The sequence below is a fragment of the Amblyomma mixtum genome, chromosome 3, assembly GCF_055824585.1.
Source record: "Amblyomma mixtum isolate Tamu chromosome 3, ASM5582458v1, whole genome shotgun sequence".
NCBI lineage: Eukaryota > Metazoa > Arthropoda > Arachnida > Ixodida > Ixodidae > Amblyomma > Amblyomma mixtum.
Window position 1 is genome coordinate 106,207,857 of NC_143014.1, and position 16,546 is coordinate 106,224,402.

The following is a 16,546-nucleotide window of genomic DNA, read 5'->3' on the forward strand; positions in this document are numbered from 1 at the left end:
CTAAGACCAGAGCTTCCAGAAGTTTGATGCCATTTGTTCAGAAAAATCTTTTGATGACTGAAGACAATATTACAATCACAAAGCTTTTATCAAGCTTTGCTTACAGTGCCTGTGACTCAGTAACAGTCATCTGCATTTTTTTCATCTTAGCATGCTCATGTTATCCAGTTACCAACAAAAACACACTATATGCAAATAAGCAGAAATCGAGAATGACAGACTGCCCAAGAGTAAAGCACTGAACACAAGAGGCATAATGCAATAGTCCAATGTTACCCCCCCCCCCCCCCCCCCCTGCTTTTTTTTTTTTCAAGCCCTTCCAAGTCCTTTGACTTTCTTTTAAACATTTCCATCTTTGTACATTTCCTCTAGCAGACGATTAAACAAAGACATTTGGCAAAAACAAAGTGCCACATGATCACAAGCAAAAATGCTTTCACATTTTACAATGTCCTCGCCAGACACTACTAAAATATCTATACTCTGTTTCATACATAGCAGTCAACGCTGCCAAAGGTACGAAAGTAGTCTGCTGCAAAAAACAAGCGAAATGTATCCGTCCACCTTGCGTCGTGGCTGAGTGGTACGAAGCGCGCGCCCTTCTGTTCATTTTATAAGGGGCCAAGGTTCGACTCCCGGCTTCGGCTTCGCTGGGTTTTTTTATTTTTCTTAAAAGATTCATTAGGTAGAAACTCCAGACTGTCAAACTCTGATACCTACTTTGAAAAACACAGCGCTGATTACTTGTTTCGAAGGGAAAAGGCAGTGTAGTGTACGGCATACATATGATGTAACTTGAGTCGAATGGCGTTGAGTGCAAAGCTGTCATATTTAACACTGCGAGAGTTAGATATTGTCACCTTGCTAGGTCATTTTTGCGCTGATCTTATTCCAGTAGAGAGACCTTCTTTCTTGAACCTCGCAACTGTGCGAGTGCTCACCCCGGTCATCTCGACCACAGTTTCGAGAACTTCACGCACAGTCTTCTCCGAGAAGCGCTTCCTTACGCTAGAGTAAACGTTGACAATCACCTGCTTGCAGTCTTTCGAAATTTTCGGAGACTTCAGCTTGGAGAATAGGCGAGCAGAAGATGTTTTTGAAGCCGCAGTGGGCGAAGAAAACAAGCGAGTAGGAGATAGCGGTGCCATTTTCACAGACTCAGAAACCGAAAGACGAAAGCAGACGACATCACCGGCCGGCCTAGCTGCGAAAACGTGACACAGAAGGAGCCGGAAAAATAAAACCAGGAAACTAAGGCACTCTGTTCTGAAGAACATAAAAAAAGCAATCTTTTTGCAAAATAAAACACTTTTATTATTGTAGTTCAATATTGACCAACATTTACTTTAATTTTAAGTTCATTACTCTTTTCACTTTCGACGCACTACATTAAGATGCGGACGAGGAGCGCGAACAGGCGCCGCAGCCTTCGCTGCGTTGACTGCTATGTATGAAACGGAGTATAACCATGTGCTCCCCCTAAAATGCAACCACATTAAATACCAAGACTGATACAATAAAAAGGCCTTTTCCATGTACACTGCCTTCAATATCAATGCAGCAATCATGCTCAACTGGAGGGCTGCTGCATTCTTTTTTGACTGCCACACATACAACCTTCAAGGCAGGTCTCTTTGGTTAGCTATACGAAACAAGTCATGACTCCCTCTGCCTCAATTCCCAAACAGAAGGTAGCCCTTAAATTTGCTTTATAATTAAATACAGATATATATATATATATATATATGTGCCATGAAAGCTACGAGTGCCCACCGGTTCAACTAAACATACATGCCTGGCAGTGCCTGAAGCCTGTCAGTGCTGCTTCTAGCGAAGGAAGAGAGCTTTAGTTTCACTACCCAGGTATACATGTTTGATTTCTGGCCAAATGCTACACAACTAGTGACTAGTGGTTATTCTGGCGTCTATTGCCGCACTTTGTATATGTTGCTTAAGCCATGGGTGCATGGCATTACGCACTTCAGCATTCAACAAATATACAAAGAAAATTTAATCTACTGAAAATTAAAGTTTCAATTTAAACACTATCCATGTGGACATCGGTCCTTGCTTAGAGCCTGGCCAACAATAAAGCAACCCGAGCATCAATGAGATGGAGGTGTGCTACCAGATTTTTTGGCTACTTTGTAGGCAGCAATCGCAGAAATCTTTGCCATAAATTATCATATTCTCATTCAATCAAAGCAGGTGAAAAACTTACACTTTCAATATGGGCAAGCTGAAGGTGATACTGCATTTTTCATTGAGGTTCATGATGATAACAGCAAGATTCACATTTATTTGACTTATATTGTGCCTAGGTATGTGCGCTTGTTATGGACAATTGAACTTTTGGTACCACTATATCTGACGTGAAAGTATCTCATTTGTTCGCATACCTTGAACCATTGCTTCTGTATGAATTAATGAAAATTTAAAGAACCATGACTGCTGTAAAATAACACCTCCAAACATGTAGTGTGCCATTCTTTTGGTGGCAATATGCTACTTGCATGTGCTTACAATGAACAAGATGTCCACAGCTTGCTCAAGCAAACAGGAACAATTTGCGTAAGGTAAAATTACAGAGAGCAGAGCCAGCTACTCAGGCAGCAAAGCATTGACCTTCAATGTACAACAAAGCCTATCTAGCAAAGTGAATGGCATGGAACAACATTCCCACATTAACAGCCCTTTCATAAAAGATGGCATTGCAAAAGCAATCATAGTGCTGGCAGGTCAAAGTACACTGATGCAAAGAACTATTTTTGCATATATGTTAAGAAAGAAAAGTAATTCTGGAGTATAAAAGTAATAGCTAAAGCTCTCTTCACACACACCAACCAGCATGACAGTAATGATAAAAAAAAAAAAAATGTTATTTTGTCTAAGCTATGGCCCCAAAAAGTTCTACTGATACACACAAATACTCCCAACTAAAAAAGAGCTAAGCAACATGAACTTCCACATTGCACTTAATAACATGTGCGCTACTCTTAAATGAAAAACAAAAACATGAGAAAAATAGTCGCCACAACGTACCAAGATATGCGCAAGATTTACAGTGACCTAAATGTAGAAGAAAAAGACAGTGGTGACATATGAATTAAAAGTTGCTAGGCAGGTAGCTTCTGGAATTAGTTATGTAAGCTACGTGGCACATGTTGCATTCCAAACACAAAAAGGAAATCTTGACTAATTTCTCAAATAAATACTATTCAACTTCAATGCCATCAGCACTGTGGTGGAGCACATTTAAGGATGCTAACAAAGGGAAAATATTAAAGCAAGGAATGAAATCTAAAGAGCGTACAGGAGCTACAGCAGCACAGAAGGCACCCAAGAGCTCCATCCTGCTTCAATCTTTCTCGATGTCATCGCCGCACAGTCGCAGTGTTCTCTTCCATCATATGTGCCAGATGAAAACCACGAGGTAACGTCACAGCAAAAGCGGCGTTGAGCGATCACTCTGTGATGCAACTCGCTTCAGCACTGTGCCCTGCCGAATCTGATCCATGAGTGACTCTCTGCATGCAGTTAGGTCAACAGAGCCACGACCTGCTAGCCAGCTCTGAACTCGGGCCGCCCGCCCACCATTTTTCCTTAACCCAAACTCAACGTCTGGCTGCAAGGAACCACGGCGTGTTGTCGCAGCTGTTGTATGGGGAAGAGTTCCAGGGACAGCCTGAACTACCTGCACATTCTGAATCTGGCTAGATGTCATGTGCACATACTGCGCTGGTACAGGAACTGTCGTCTGCCCTGTACAAAATGTTGTCATTTGCTGTGTATACTGCGCCAGTTTCACTGATGGTGCTAACTGCTGAGCCGGCTGCAGTGAAGCACGTCGCTGTTCAGCAAGGCGAGCATTCAGACTGCTCAGAAACTGTCGTCGCTCTGCTGAGTTGTTTTTCTTCTCACCAGATGGCACGGGTCCCACAGACCTGCTTCGACGATTTTCTCCTGCAGAATCAGCTGTTCCCCCAGCAACACTGGTTCGTGGATCTCTCTTGAGCTCTCGTTTGAGAAGTGTCTGCTCCAAGTTGGCTCGAAAGAAATCCATCTCGGGAGGAGACTTTCCAGACTTCATTGCAGCACCAACACCAGACCGCTGTGACCGAGCACAGGCCACAGATGGGGATTCGCAAGGCAAAGTCTTGCGGGCAGCCATCTTTGTTTCACTAGGAGGTGTTACTTCCGCTGTCGAAAATTTGGCATTCAGACTTTGAATAAGAGCGTCACGTTCACTGTGCCCAATGGTGTGGGCACGAAGAAGCTTTTTTTCAGGTTGCACTTGTTTTCGCAATGCACCAGCATGCTCACTTTCCACATCAAGCAAAGGGTCATTTTCCACCGGTTCAAGAAATGGCGGTGGGGCTGGAAAAGGTTTTGAGTCATTTTCAGGATCGAAATGCGATGTTTCTGGTGGGTCTGGTAGTGGAAGACCGCAGCTGTCCTCTGTGTGGCTTGACGGAAGAGAGAATCGAAGGCCAGCCTGTTCTAGTGGGCTTGGTTTCGAAAATCGGGCATTAAGCGCCTGTATCAACTTAGCTCGACTTGTGGAGCTGTCATCACTATCACCAACGGATTGGCACCCACGGTCGGAGGGGACTTCTTGAATGTGCTGTGAACTGGGAGAAGAGGGCGAACAGCCCTGCGTGCTTGTGATAGAAGGGGTCCGTCGTACAGGAGGTGGTGGTGGCGGCTGAGAGCTCCGTCGAAAGCTGGACTTGGCTGGGAGTGTTGAAGACCCAGACAATCCTACAGAAAAAAGAAAAAAGGGCTCTGTTCTCAATACAAAAGAACACATAAGAAAACTCTTTTTTTTTTTTTTTTAAATACACTACAGATGAACCCAGTCATAAAAGCACAGATGTAATGGACAATCAAGAGTAAAAGACATTTTTCAGACAATAGGTTAGCTGCCCTACCTCTTCCAATAAGCAGCCTTCCTACAAACAAATGCGGTCAGGTACTCAAAGCAGGCCTTTCTGTTGGCCATGTTTCGTGCGCTGCCGTGAGCTACACAGGCTCTTTTTATTATATAATTAAGCGCCCAGTTTGTGTAACAATGTTAGCTGTGAGAAATATCCCAAGGCAGAAGGCTCAAATCTTTACAATTTACGATAAGCACACAGATAATTTCAGTGCTTCATTTATATCAGAACTGCATTTAATCTGAAATATTTCCGGTTTTTTGACTTCAAGTTGGCTGACTGCACTTTTCTCCAGGAAATTACGGAATAAAAAAGTTTGTTAACATGTGTAGCTTATGTGCAGTAGATGATGTGAACTGTGCTGGTCTTGAGCAGCTGCTCATGGCTGTTTCATCAACACACAGAGAACATATCAGCTGTAATGAAGAAATATTTGGTTGACGTGAGGCTCAAAACCCAAAAGGTAGCATAAAAAAACCAAAATGAATATTGGAAGCCAATTCACAACCGCACCTTTTTTTTATCGTTTGAAAAAGTTGTAGAAAGTCTGGCCGTCTGGCACAAAAATTGCGCGTTCGGCTGGTCGCGCCACCTATGAACAGAGCACAAAAACTCTGGAAGCTCATGTACCGACAAAGGGCCGAAGGGCGGCCACTTGTCCAGCAGTGAAGGAAGGCAAGTGCAGCAACACTGGCAACTGTGAGGCTGGCATCACCACAGCAACCAGTCTCTTTCTTGCAGTGCTCGAAATGGCAACAAAGAGGAAGCCTATCTTGCTCGAGACAAAGCTGCAGATATTGAGAGTTGTGGACGGTGGCCACAAGAAAAAGGATGTTGCATCGGAATTCAGCGTTCTCCTAGGTACCTTATCCACCATTTTGGCCACAGGAAGAAGATTGAGGGCAACACCGAGCACGCCGTATAAGCCAACCATAAGCGAGTTAGGGCTTGCAATCACCCAGACATGGAAACAACTTCGCTTTCATGGTTTAAAGACATGAGAGCGCAAAACTTGCCGGTACTGGGAGCACTTCTTCAAACAAAGGCCAACAGCCTGGCCTGCACGCTGGGGCATGACGATTTCCGTGCCAGCAGCGGTTGGCTGCAACGTTTTAAAAACAGGCACGAGATCGCGTGCCACACGCTGCCTGGCGAAGGGTCCGCTGTTGACATGGAGACTTGTGAAAAGTGGCTAAAGAACTTTCAAACTCTGCTCCAGGAATACGACGAGTGTAACGTGTACAACATCGACGAAACCAGCGTGTTTTTGAAGTTGTTAGGGTGACAGTCATCGTTGCCGTGAACATGGCTCTGACTAGAGACTGCTCACAGTGATCGGCAAGTCTGCACATCTGAGATGCCTGAAAGGCGTCCGGAATTTGCAGGTTGAGTACACGTCCAACAAAAGACGTGGATGACGTCCAAGCTTTTCGAGGACAAGCTCAAAGCATACGACCAGGACATGGAGAGGCAGCACAGGAAGGTCCTGTTGCTCTTGGACAACTGTTCAGCGCACAAAGTCTCGAGCATGCTAAAGGCAGTTCACTTGGTGTTCCTGCCACCTAACACAACTTCTGCTTTGCAGCCTTTGGACAAGGGCATTATCCATTTGCTCAAGTGCAATTACCGGAAGCATTTAGCGATGCAACTGGTTTTCGACATCGATCGACATAGACCAACAACCAACATCAAGACGACGCTCGAAATGTTGTATGGGTCATGGAATGAGGTGAGGCAGTCTACAATAAGAAACTGTTTCGCAGATGCTGGTTTTGCTTTGCCTGCTGTCGAAGACGAAGTTCAGCCCGAAGACCTGGCAGAGCTGGTAAAACTTGGGATCAACTGCCACTCCCAGGCGTCGCATTTGACGATTTCGTTTTGGCTGATGAGAGCTTGGCCGTGGCACTTGAGCTGACGGATAAAGAAATTGTGGATCGTGTAGTGTTGCCTGAGGATAACAGCACACCAGCAGCAGTGATAGCGAAGGTGACAGTGAACGTGATGAACCACCAATGAGCAGTGCGGACGCCACAGGCATGGCAAGGAGGCTGAGAGGCTATTTGGAAAAACTCCCGACGACCAAAACTGCAGAAGTAGAAAAGGCCCTCTTGTGTGTAGACACTGTGGAAAACTTCATTCTGCTCAGTGCCATGAAAAGCCACCAGACGAAGATAACATCCTTCTTCAAATAAATGAACACAGACCTGTTTTGTCAAACGAACTTCCTTTTGTTGTAATTTGACCTTCCCATATTCCGGTCTATTTTGACTGAAATGCCGCAAGGAGACAGGTACGGATTACCTCCTTTACAGTGGGTTCGAAGCCAAGAATAATGCATTTTAGTGTCTAGAATATTTGCACAAGCCAAACTGCGGATTTGTCAGACCTGATATTTAGGTCTACTGTAGCAACGAATATCGGATATAACAAACTAATTTACGGTCTCGATGCTACTTCGTTATAACGAGGTTTAACTGTATAGTAAGAAAAAAATTTCATACGAAGATGGGCAAATGTTGCTGTCCTTATTTTTTTTTCAACCTAGTACAGGTACTTTGCAACCAAAATTAAAACTATACTGACCCAGCACTATAGAAAAAAAAAAAAATTACGTGCAAGAAATTTATACTACTTTGTTAGGAAGCAAACAGTATACAACCTGTAATGTGGTAATACAAATGTAGTCACACAAAATAAAATCCATGAACTGACACATGACTGGCAACTAAAACTAACATGATGGGTAGTAGAATGTTATTACTTCAAACTTCAAGGGACTGTACGAAATGCCAGAACTATTCAAACAAGGCGAGTGCCATGGGTGTGGACATTAAGTATAAAACACATTATGGAAGGATCAAACAAAAAAAACGTGCGCTTTCACACTATGACTGTTCAAAAGCGCGTGGTCGTCCATTTTTTTGTTTATGTGGTAAAGCCCACTAGTAGAAGTCTGCAAAACATCCTAGCAGCGTCTGAATGTGACCAGTCCACGCAATAAGCAATACAGAAGTCAGTGAAGGGGACGGCTTTGTACCGTTTTCCTGACACTTTGTACTCTATCTTTTGATAATCTGCACAGATACTGTACATTTTCCATGGTCAGATTTCTGAAAGCTAGGCGGTATTCAGCTGGCGCCGAATATTCGCAAGTTTTCGCGCACCCATTTCTCAAATCAAATATTAACTGAACAACACATGTATTGAATTTTTACTCGGCATTTCGAATATTCACACACCCTAACTATCAATACATGCAGCCAGTTGCATTCACATGCAATATGCCTACGATTTTTCTTACTCTGCTTAAGAGCGGCCGTGGCAAATAAAATGGCCAATTTGGTCATATTTTCGATCTCTAAATTTATTTTTTCATGCTCCTTGGGTCTTCAGCTATCTGATAGCAAAAAATTAGAGTGAAATCTAGAAAAAAAAAAAGATTTTTTTTTCATTTGTGGTCGTCAAAAACTTGCACTTCTGATGGTCACGGCGCATCGCAGAATTCATGGCTTTCCGATGACAGAACACCTCTATTTTAGTACCACAGTGAAGAGGAGAGATCAGAGCTTCCATTGGTTCGCAATGCCACTGATCTCCGATAAAAAGCAAAAGCAGACGAAGAAATAAACGAGGCAAACAAGAGAACAAATTTTAAGGTTGATTTTCTAGCCTTTACAGCTTTACAAATTTATAACAAGCCAGAATTTCCAACACTTGCTATCGTATCACTTGAACTCTACTGCAAAATGAAAATCCCTAGCAGGTTCCTAACCTTCACAACGCTATTATTAAATGTGCTTAAAATGATCCTTACCTTCATAGCGCATTGAGGAGTTACTTGGGGAGTATGTCTTGTAGGCCTCATGCATCTGTAATGCTGATCCCCTCCTCATGGGCACCATACTGTCTGGTTCCTATCAGAAGTTGAGAAAAAAGATGCACTGTGTATAATTTCTTGCATAACTCTTTAAAATGCACAAGGGCTGGAAAGTAATGTTCACTTCCACTTAATATATTTTTTGCCTAATGAGAAGAAACCCAAGTGACATGTATCAAGCACGTCTATAAATTGCAGTAGGTTCTCTCTAACCAGATAGCAGAAGAGTAGACATTCAATACAAACTAATAAGAACCAGTGAAGGTCCCAATGAGAGTCCCAAGGTGAACCAGATCAATATAGCACACAAGCAAAATCAATAGAGCAGAAACAATCAAACTACGGTCAACTTTGAAGAGCCTTAAAGTCTATGCAGTCACAAGGGTACGGTGCTACTTTCTAGCCAAGCCAACGAATTGTGATGGCTCCTTACAGGGGTAGAACAAAGGATATGGATCAGCCAAAGAGCAGGTAAAATAGTTGCAGAGTAGGTTGAGAGGTAAATCATTTTTTGGAGCAGCTGGGAGCACGCTCCTTAATGTGAGCACCAATGCAACCGTCGCTGCAAGTGCATGTAGCACATCTGCAATTTTATTAAGGCCGACATCGTCTGATTTCCATTTCTGAAGGCACTCTGACTAAAACTAGAAAATTTCACCAAAAGAAATTGCGTACAAGAGCCCTTTTTCTTTTAGTTTAGGGGTTCTCGAGCTGGGTTCCGCAGGACTCTTGAGTCATTTTGAGTGTTTGAAGACAAGCACCTAAATCCATGCAGCATGTCTCAACTCCCATCCTTCCTTTACCCTTTTTTGTTTTGGAAATAATCGCACCATAAATCAATTCTCAAACCGGGTTCCACGGAACCCTTGGGTTCCTCAAAGGAGTGCTCTTTGGGTTCCCCAAGCACCTAAACCTATTCACAACTCAACCCTCATGATTCCTTTTACCCACTTTATTTTGGGAATAGCAACATTGTAACTGCTTATAGAAGACTTCTGCTGCACTGCCAGGCATTACCCCATTTACCCGTGTAATGAATGCGCTCGCATAATGAATGCATCTCCTACTTCAGCTGTCAAAAATTAAATTTTTTTTTTTCCTTCAAGTAATACACGCACCCTACTCTTTTGGCACACAGTCTACTGCCGATGAAAGTGAATGCTAGCAGGCACTCTTTTTCGAACGCCGAAATAATCACGCAAAATTATAAAGCTCCATCTGTCGAACTTCAAGACTACTATACTTCACCCTACAAGACAAACAGCCAATAAGAATGTCCCCATGAAGAATCCCAGAACCAATACAAACCACACCAGGTCAAAAGGCTTCTTTGTTCCATCAAAAGTAACACCAAGGACAACTCAATCCAACTTTTCCCCTTTGTAAAAATTGATTCTGTGGCTCATTGTAGTCATATGAATGTTTGCCCGATAGCAAAAGACCCATTTAATGTTGCTAAAGTTGGACTTAAAACTTTTCTCGCCACTTAATTCAATCACACAACATCCATGTGAAAAAGGACTCCATGATTTCCATTTGGAAGTGAATGGCAGTGTTGCCAAACTCTAAAATTATTATTATTATTATTATTATTATTATTATTATTGGTTTATTCAAACATAAAACAGAAGTAAACTTAAGTCTCCTTACGTGCGGAAATGCGAAAGCTGTGCGCAGTCTGCACATCTGAATTTGCATCCTGGGGGGGCATGGCTAAGTGGCCAAGCTGGTGTCTGCTGCATTACTAAGCGCACACCATCTGCTGGGCCAGTGTCGTACATTGCGAGGGGAGTTTTCAGTGGGTGCCTCATGATGGCACTACAACACGCCCAGCAAGAAGTAAATTTACCGGAAACATGCTTTTGTACTCGGTTAATTGCAACATCTCTAAGTTATCTGCTCATAATTACTCATGTACGCCTCAGTACATACCTCAAAGATACATTTCTAAGTCAACTCTGCATTCACACTAGACGTGCCTTTATTCAGGTGCAAATGTCGAACCGTCATGGCACTGTGGAATCATCCCCGTCGCGCACACCACAGGCCCAGGTTTGATTCCCGCCTAGACCGCGGTTTTCTTATTTTTCTTCATTGACAGTTCATGCCTTGTTGGGTTCTGGATTGAATTGTGGATTATGGTTTGGCTTGTTGAATGGCTATGGACTGGACTGTGCATTGGCTATGGATTCGCGAAAGCGTGACACATCTTGTCCATGCCACTCATGAGCCATAAAAGGCTTTCGCCGTTGCTAGCTGTGGCATCTGCCATCGAAGCTTGCAGCACCTGAGCTGCAGCTAGCGGAAGTAAAAAGGAGAGGACAGGGAGGAGGAAAGAGGAGAGTGATAGAACGAAAGGACAGGGCTAAGGGTTACACTATACACAATATACAAATATGCATAAATTGCAGCACACTGGAATCCACGCCAAAAATTGGCCTTGACACAGCGCAGTTTGCCTGCAAAAATGGGCATGGGTGGCGATACCTGCATTTCAGTTTTTGACCTTTTCATGGTTATAAAAGGTCCGTTTTCAGTGAAAGTAGCGTCTGTCATTAGAACATTATAACCTATCGATAGAGGCCAACTTCAATTTGTCCACAGTGTCCCTTTAAGGATTGTAGCAACTGGCTGTGTTGGGTTTGCAATGAATGCAGAGAGTTGTGCTATAGTGAAGTCTAGTTGTGCCCTCTTTGGACAGCGTTATGGGCCACTATGCGAGTTAGTTGCATGAGTTTAACTTACTTGCAGGCCAAGTTTGTTCTCAAGCATAGAAACTGTACTGAGGAGTGCGTTTTGTTTTATTTTTTGAAAGTGAGAAGTGCTGGATAAAGTATTTATTCCATCAGCCTAATTCTGCCCTGTTTTAGAGCTTCAAATTTTAAAAAAATATTTCACACTACACAATGAACCTCCCTCTCCTCCACTCAAATTTTCAGAGATTTTTGCAGAAAAAAAAAGTGTTTTCATTATGCGAGTAAATGCAGTACTAACTGAATTTGTTTTTTTTTTGTTTGTTTTTTGAAGAGCTATCGACGTTAGGCAGGATTCATGTTAGGCATGAGTGACGGAAGACAAGGCACGCATGGTTCCTTGGTACCTTTTGGAAGCCACTGGGGTTCCGGAGACTAAAAATATTACGAACCCCTATTCTAGTTTACAACAGTAAAATGAAGCATCTGAGATTTTTTTTTTAAGTAATCTAATAAAATGTGCTATAGTGTGCACATAAAAAGAAATACTATCCATGGAACCTGCCAGTAGAAACCCTTAAACAGGCTAGGCTTATCACTTGTCTCAAGGTTGCCAGATAAGCATGCGCATGAAGAAAAATGCTACCCCGTGGAACCTGCCATCAGAAACACTCAATCTGGCTAGACTCAACAGTTGTCTAAAGGTTGCCAAAAGCCTTAAAACAGTAGGGACACCAAATTTTCATTGTGTTTCTGTTTTTCCTTCAGAATGGTACGCAAGACATTAGAAAACATGGAACTTGTTTCCACCAAGTAATAATTTATAATTGCATATCTTCTCCAATGTAGTTCCCAGTTCAGCATGACATCATAGCATCGGTGGCTATGATGTCAGAAGTAGAGTTGCAGTCCACACGAAGCATGCAAAAACTGTGATATAATCACTGTCTGTTCACTTGCTGTTTATCTAGCTCCTATAGCAGGCTGGCCTATAAGTTCAAGTTAATTAAAAAGACAAAGAAGCTCTTTAAAAGCTTAACAACAGAATGCCATTTTACAGGTAGTTTAATGCCAAACATTTGGTCCATGTAGAAAAGCAGCTGTTGTAGAAAACAGTCAAGCCGCACCAGCCATCAGCTGTTGTAGAAAACAGTCAAGCCGCACCAGCCATCCTAAAGCCATCTATCCGCCCCCAGCACAGACCACAGCACATCTTCGTTCGTTTTTTGTTCAGACCGCTCGGGACTGGAACAAACTGCCTGTCGACGCTGTGCGCCACTCCGACCCACATTCCTTCAAGACTGCCATCGAACCACTCTTCACTTGAACATTATGCCCATCCCTCATGTAATACCCCATACCAAGGGGCATTTAGATAGATAGAACTTTTATTCACGTCAATTGCCAGACAACATAAATCAGGCCTACCAAAGCCTCAAAGGGCTTGAGTGGCAGCGCCTGGCAGACAGCTAACATTGGCAAAACAAAGGAAAATAGAGACGTTGCAATGAACTTTGCAAAAAAAGAAAATGGTCACCAAACAGAATGAAACAAATATATAACTATTACAACATCAAGAAAGATTACAGTGATTTGAAATTAATACAGTAAATAGCTGAAATAACTACGGGGCAGGAAGCAACACGGAGACATACCGCAAAGTTTTTTTCAGGGTGTATTTAGTTTTCATGCGGAGTACAGTAGGAGGCAAGCTATTGAAACTATTTGAAAGCTATTTGAGGTACTAATAATAAATAAATAACTTATACAACTGACTGGATGGCATTAAGTAGGATTTCTTGGACTTTTTCTTCTCTCGTATGCTTATTAAGTTAATAAATGCTTCTATGCAAACCATTCCTCATTTACCTTTGTCTAATTTCTGGTTTGATAGTACTGCCTAAGAGTGCCCATATGCTCCGACACACACTTGGCACAACTACACTTTGCGTAAGAAGAGATGCAGTGTGGGGTACAGTATAGCAAGATTTTCCAGCAAATCACATACCCATGATGAAATTGCTTGTAATGAATCCTGGATAGGAGGAGGAGGCAATGGTGGAGATTCTGTGCCTGGAAGGGTTGAAGCTACCACTGCCAGCTCATCTGCATTAGCATATATAGGCTGAGAAGTCACTGCAAGGAAGAAACAACCCAATACTTAGTGAAAGTGCATGACAAGCCCTCCCTCAATAATGCATCACTCAATTTTCATGAGTAGACCTTGTGCAACACAATGCACTGTGAACAGGCACTATAGCAATGAAAACTTCCTGGCACAAGGAATTAGTGCTCAGAAATCAGCACCGCAGAGACGCTCCAAGTATCACTTGATCTCGTGCAACTATAATTAATGCACCACAATGATAATACACACTGCACCATTTGGTGGCAGCCGCAAGCAGTTCGGCATGGCTTGCACCAGTTCTTTGTTCTTGACCCCGTTCTCGAAGTCGTCAACGAAGTTCTCGCAAATAGACACCTTTAGCATACCGTGTACCTTGTTACCATTAGCGGAATACTGGGAGCCCGCCTATTGCCGGTGAGCAGGCGCTGATTGGTTCCGATGCTGCAGGCGCGCGCATAGCTGCCGGGTACGTGGCGCCATCTGGCGACGTCAAGGAGATTTGCGCATGCATTGGCTGCTCCTCAGTGATTCGTAGCTTCTCGTGTCCCAGTGTTACTAGAAGCATTGGTTCTAGCAACACTGTTTTGTCCTATGACGTCATCACGCTTGTACTTGCGAGTTTGGCCTGTGGCGGCGATACCTGTATTTTGGTTCTTGCTCTTTTCTACGTTACAAGAGCTTTGTTGTCAGTATGAATGGCGTTTTTGTAATCAGGAGCTGGTATTCTGTCGATGCAAGCCAACTTCAATTTCTCCTCAGTGTCCCTTTAAGGGGGGACGAGGGTCATAAAACTAACTTATTTATTTATGGCTAGAATCTCATGAAATTTTGCACACAAATGTGTTTTTCTCTTGTGATTCCAAATATGTAATTATAATTGAGCTGGTGGTCTTAAATCTTGAAAAGTCTAGAATGTAATAGGTCATTTCTTACGCAGCTTTAGTGAACTTTCTCATTGCATTTTGTTGCTTTTAATTACATGAATTGATAGCCAGAGAGTTCCCATACCCGATGACATTCTTCGTTTTTCTCTAAAGGCATGTCATCCTGATATACTGTGTCAAGAGTAAAAGGTCGCAGTATTTGACACTGCAACTGATTAAGCTAATTGTAAATTGCTATTTATACGTGGCCTAAACAAAAAAAGTAAGAATGTCACTGGGTATGGGAATTTGCTGGCTATCAATTCATGTAATTAAAAGCAACAAAATGCAATGAGAAAGTTCATTAAAGCTGCGTAAGAAATTACCTACTTACACTCTATAATTCAAGATAACTTTTGATCTAAGACCACCAGCTCAATTATGATTACATTTTTGGAATCAGAAGAGAAAAACACATCTGTGTGCAAAATTCCACGAGATTCTAGCCACAAATAAAAAGGTGAGTTTTAAGACCCTCGTCCCCCTTAAGCGCGGTGCTGCTGCTTGTGTCTGATGTGTGGTGGTTAAGCTTCACGTCTAAAAGTGGAACGCGACAGCGTCTTGCAACGCTGCCAGGGAGTCCACAGAACGCCATCGCCCGTTCAGTTCTACGCCTTGCTCGTCGGTAAATTGGTTTTTGAGGAAAGGAAATGTATCTTTCTCGCATATCTCGGTGGACATCTAAACCTCGCGGTAACAAGAAGGGAGGAAGATGGGAATGAACGAAGACACCGTATTCACTAGACGCGCCTTTGTTCATTCCAAACCATCGAGCTGGCATGGCGTAGTGGCTAGCATGCTCGTCTCGCAATCCAGAGACCGGGGTTCGATTCCCGAGCTCGACCAATTTCCTACTTGGTTTTATTTATTTATCTGGCCTGACTAGAAAGGTTAATTAGGCTAATTGGGTAATTAAGCAATTAACCAAACTCATTCCCTCTTACTTTGAGCATCACTATACGATCCCTTTAATTGGTTGCATGGTTACTAGCCAAAGTACAATTAGCCCCTTTTGAAATTCGCGCACTGTGACGTCACGACCATTTTGACCAATTGAAAAGCGTGACATTTCTGTCGACAACTCCTGCTTACAACGATGAGGCATTAAAGGCTTCCGCCTTAACAAAGATTACCTTGACTCGGTGGCCGTGTATCTGATGCCCCAGCTGCAGCCACAGATGAGGCTGCCTGCTTCAATACAGCTGGCTTCTCAGGCAGAGATGGTGCTGTGCTGGTGCTCGATGAGGTTCTGCATTGCACGATGATTGCAGTAAGCATCAACAAGTCAGCAACAGTCAGCTTTCCGAGAGATGCCAGGTCATTAAGCGTTAGAGAACTTGGCAAAGCCATAACATTTGGAAACCCTACAACATAATCGAAAAGGGCAACAAGTGCTAATGCTTTCTCTCTGTTCACCTTTCCGATAAAGAATTTGTGCACCTTTCTGAATGTTTTGCTTCCAAGCATGTGTACTTGAAGTGGCGCTTTTTTGCATGTTTTTTTCACTTTGTTGTGCCACTCCGTTCCTTAAATATTTCAGCACAGAATAGCCATAAAAAATGGTTGACGGTATGCAACAGTATGCATTGCATTTCTCTCATTCATCCTGTCTTTGTGTTGTTTCACTTTGCCATGTGCTAAGAAGCCCAAGTTAGCACTTCACTGGATTAGCGGGCTATACGTGCCTGATGGGGACAGGTGGTCGGGGTCCTCTTGTCGGTGTTTGGGGAGACTTGGGCCTAGCGCCACCTGCAGGTGCAGGCTGGGCTGCCAGCTCCAGGCCGTCAGAGCTGTCACCTGAGGTGGAGGTCAGAGTGTCAGCACTGCCACTGTGGTTGGAGCTGCTTAACAGGTCGCCTTCCAGAGGTTGAAAGGTCTCAGCCGTGAGCAAAGGCCTCGCCTGGTGGCCCGACCGCTCGTATGCTAGAGGAGATGCAAAAAAACCACAATGAACAACGCAGCTCAGAGAGGGGAACAGACCATAACGA

At 43.2% G+C, this 16,546-nt stretch overlaps 1 protein-coding gene across 4 annotated transcripts in view; it reads right to left on the reverse strand.

Moving 5' to 3' along the window:
- Positions 1–283: 283 nt before the first annotated feature.
- The window catches only part of mim (missing-in-metastasis), a 62,982-nt gene continuing 46,719 nt past the window's right edge, over positions 284–16,546 (reverse strand). For all 4 annotated transcript variants that reach the window (XM_089580542.1, XM_089580541.1, XM_089580540.1 and 1 more), the window contains exons 12-16: positions 16,244–16,481; positions 15,692–15,807; positions 13,516–13,643; positions 8,752–8,851; positions 284–4,761 (exon numbers count right to left, since the gene is read on the reverse strand). In XM_089580542.1, coding sequence (XP_089436668.1) covers positions 3,440–4,761; positions 8,752–8,851; positions 13,516–13,643; positions 15,692–15,807; positions 16,244–16,481 — 1,904 coding nt within the window. In that variant the 3' untranslated portion in view covers positions 284–3,439. The remainder of the gene's footprint in view (positions 4,762–8,751; positions 8,852–13,515; positions 13,644–15,691; positions 15,808–16,243; positions 16,482–16,546) is intronic.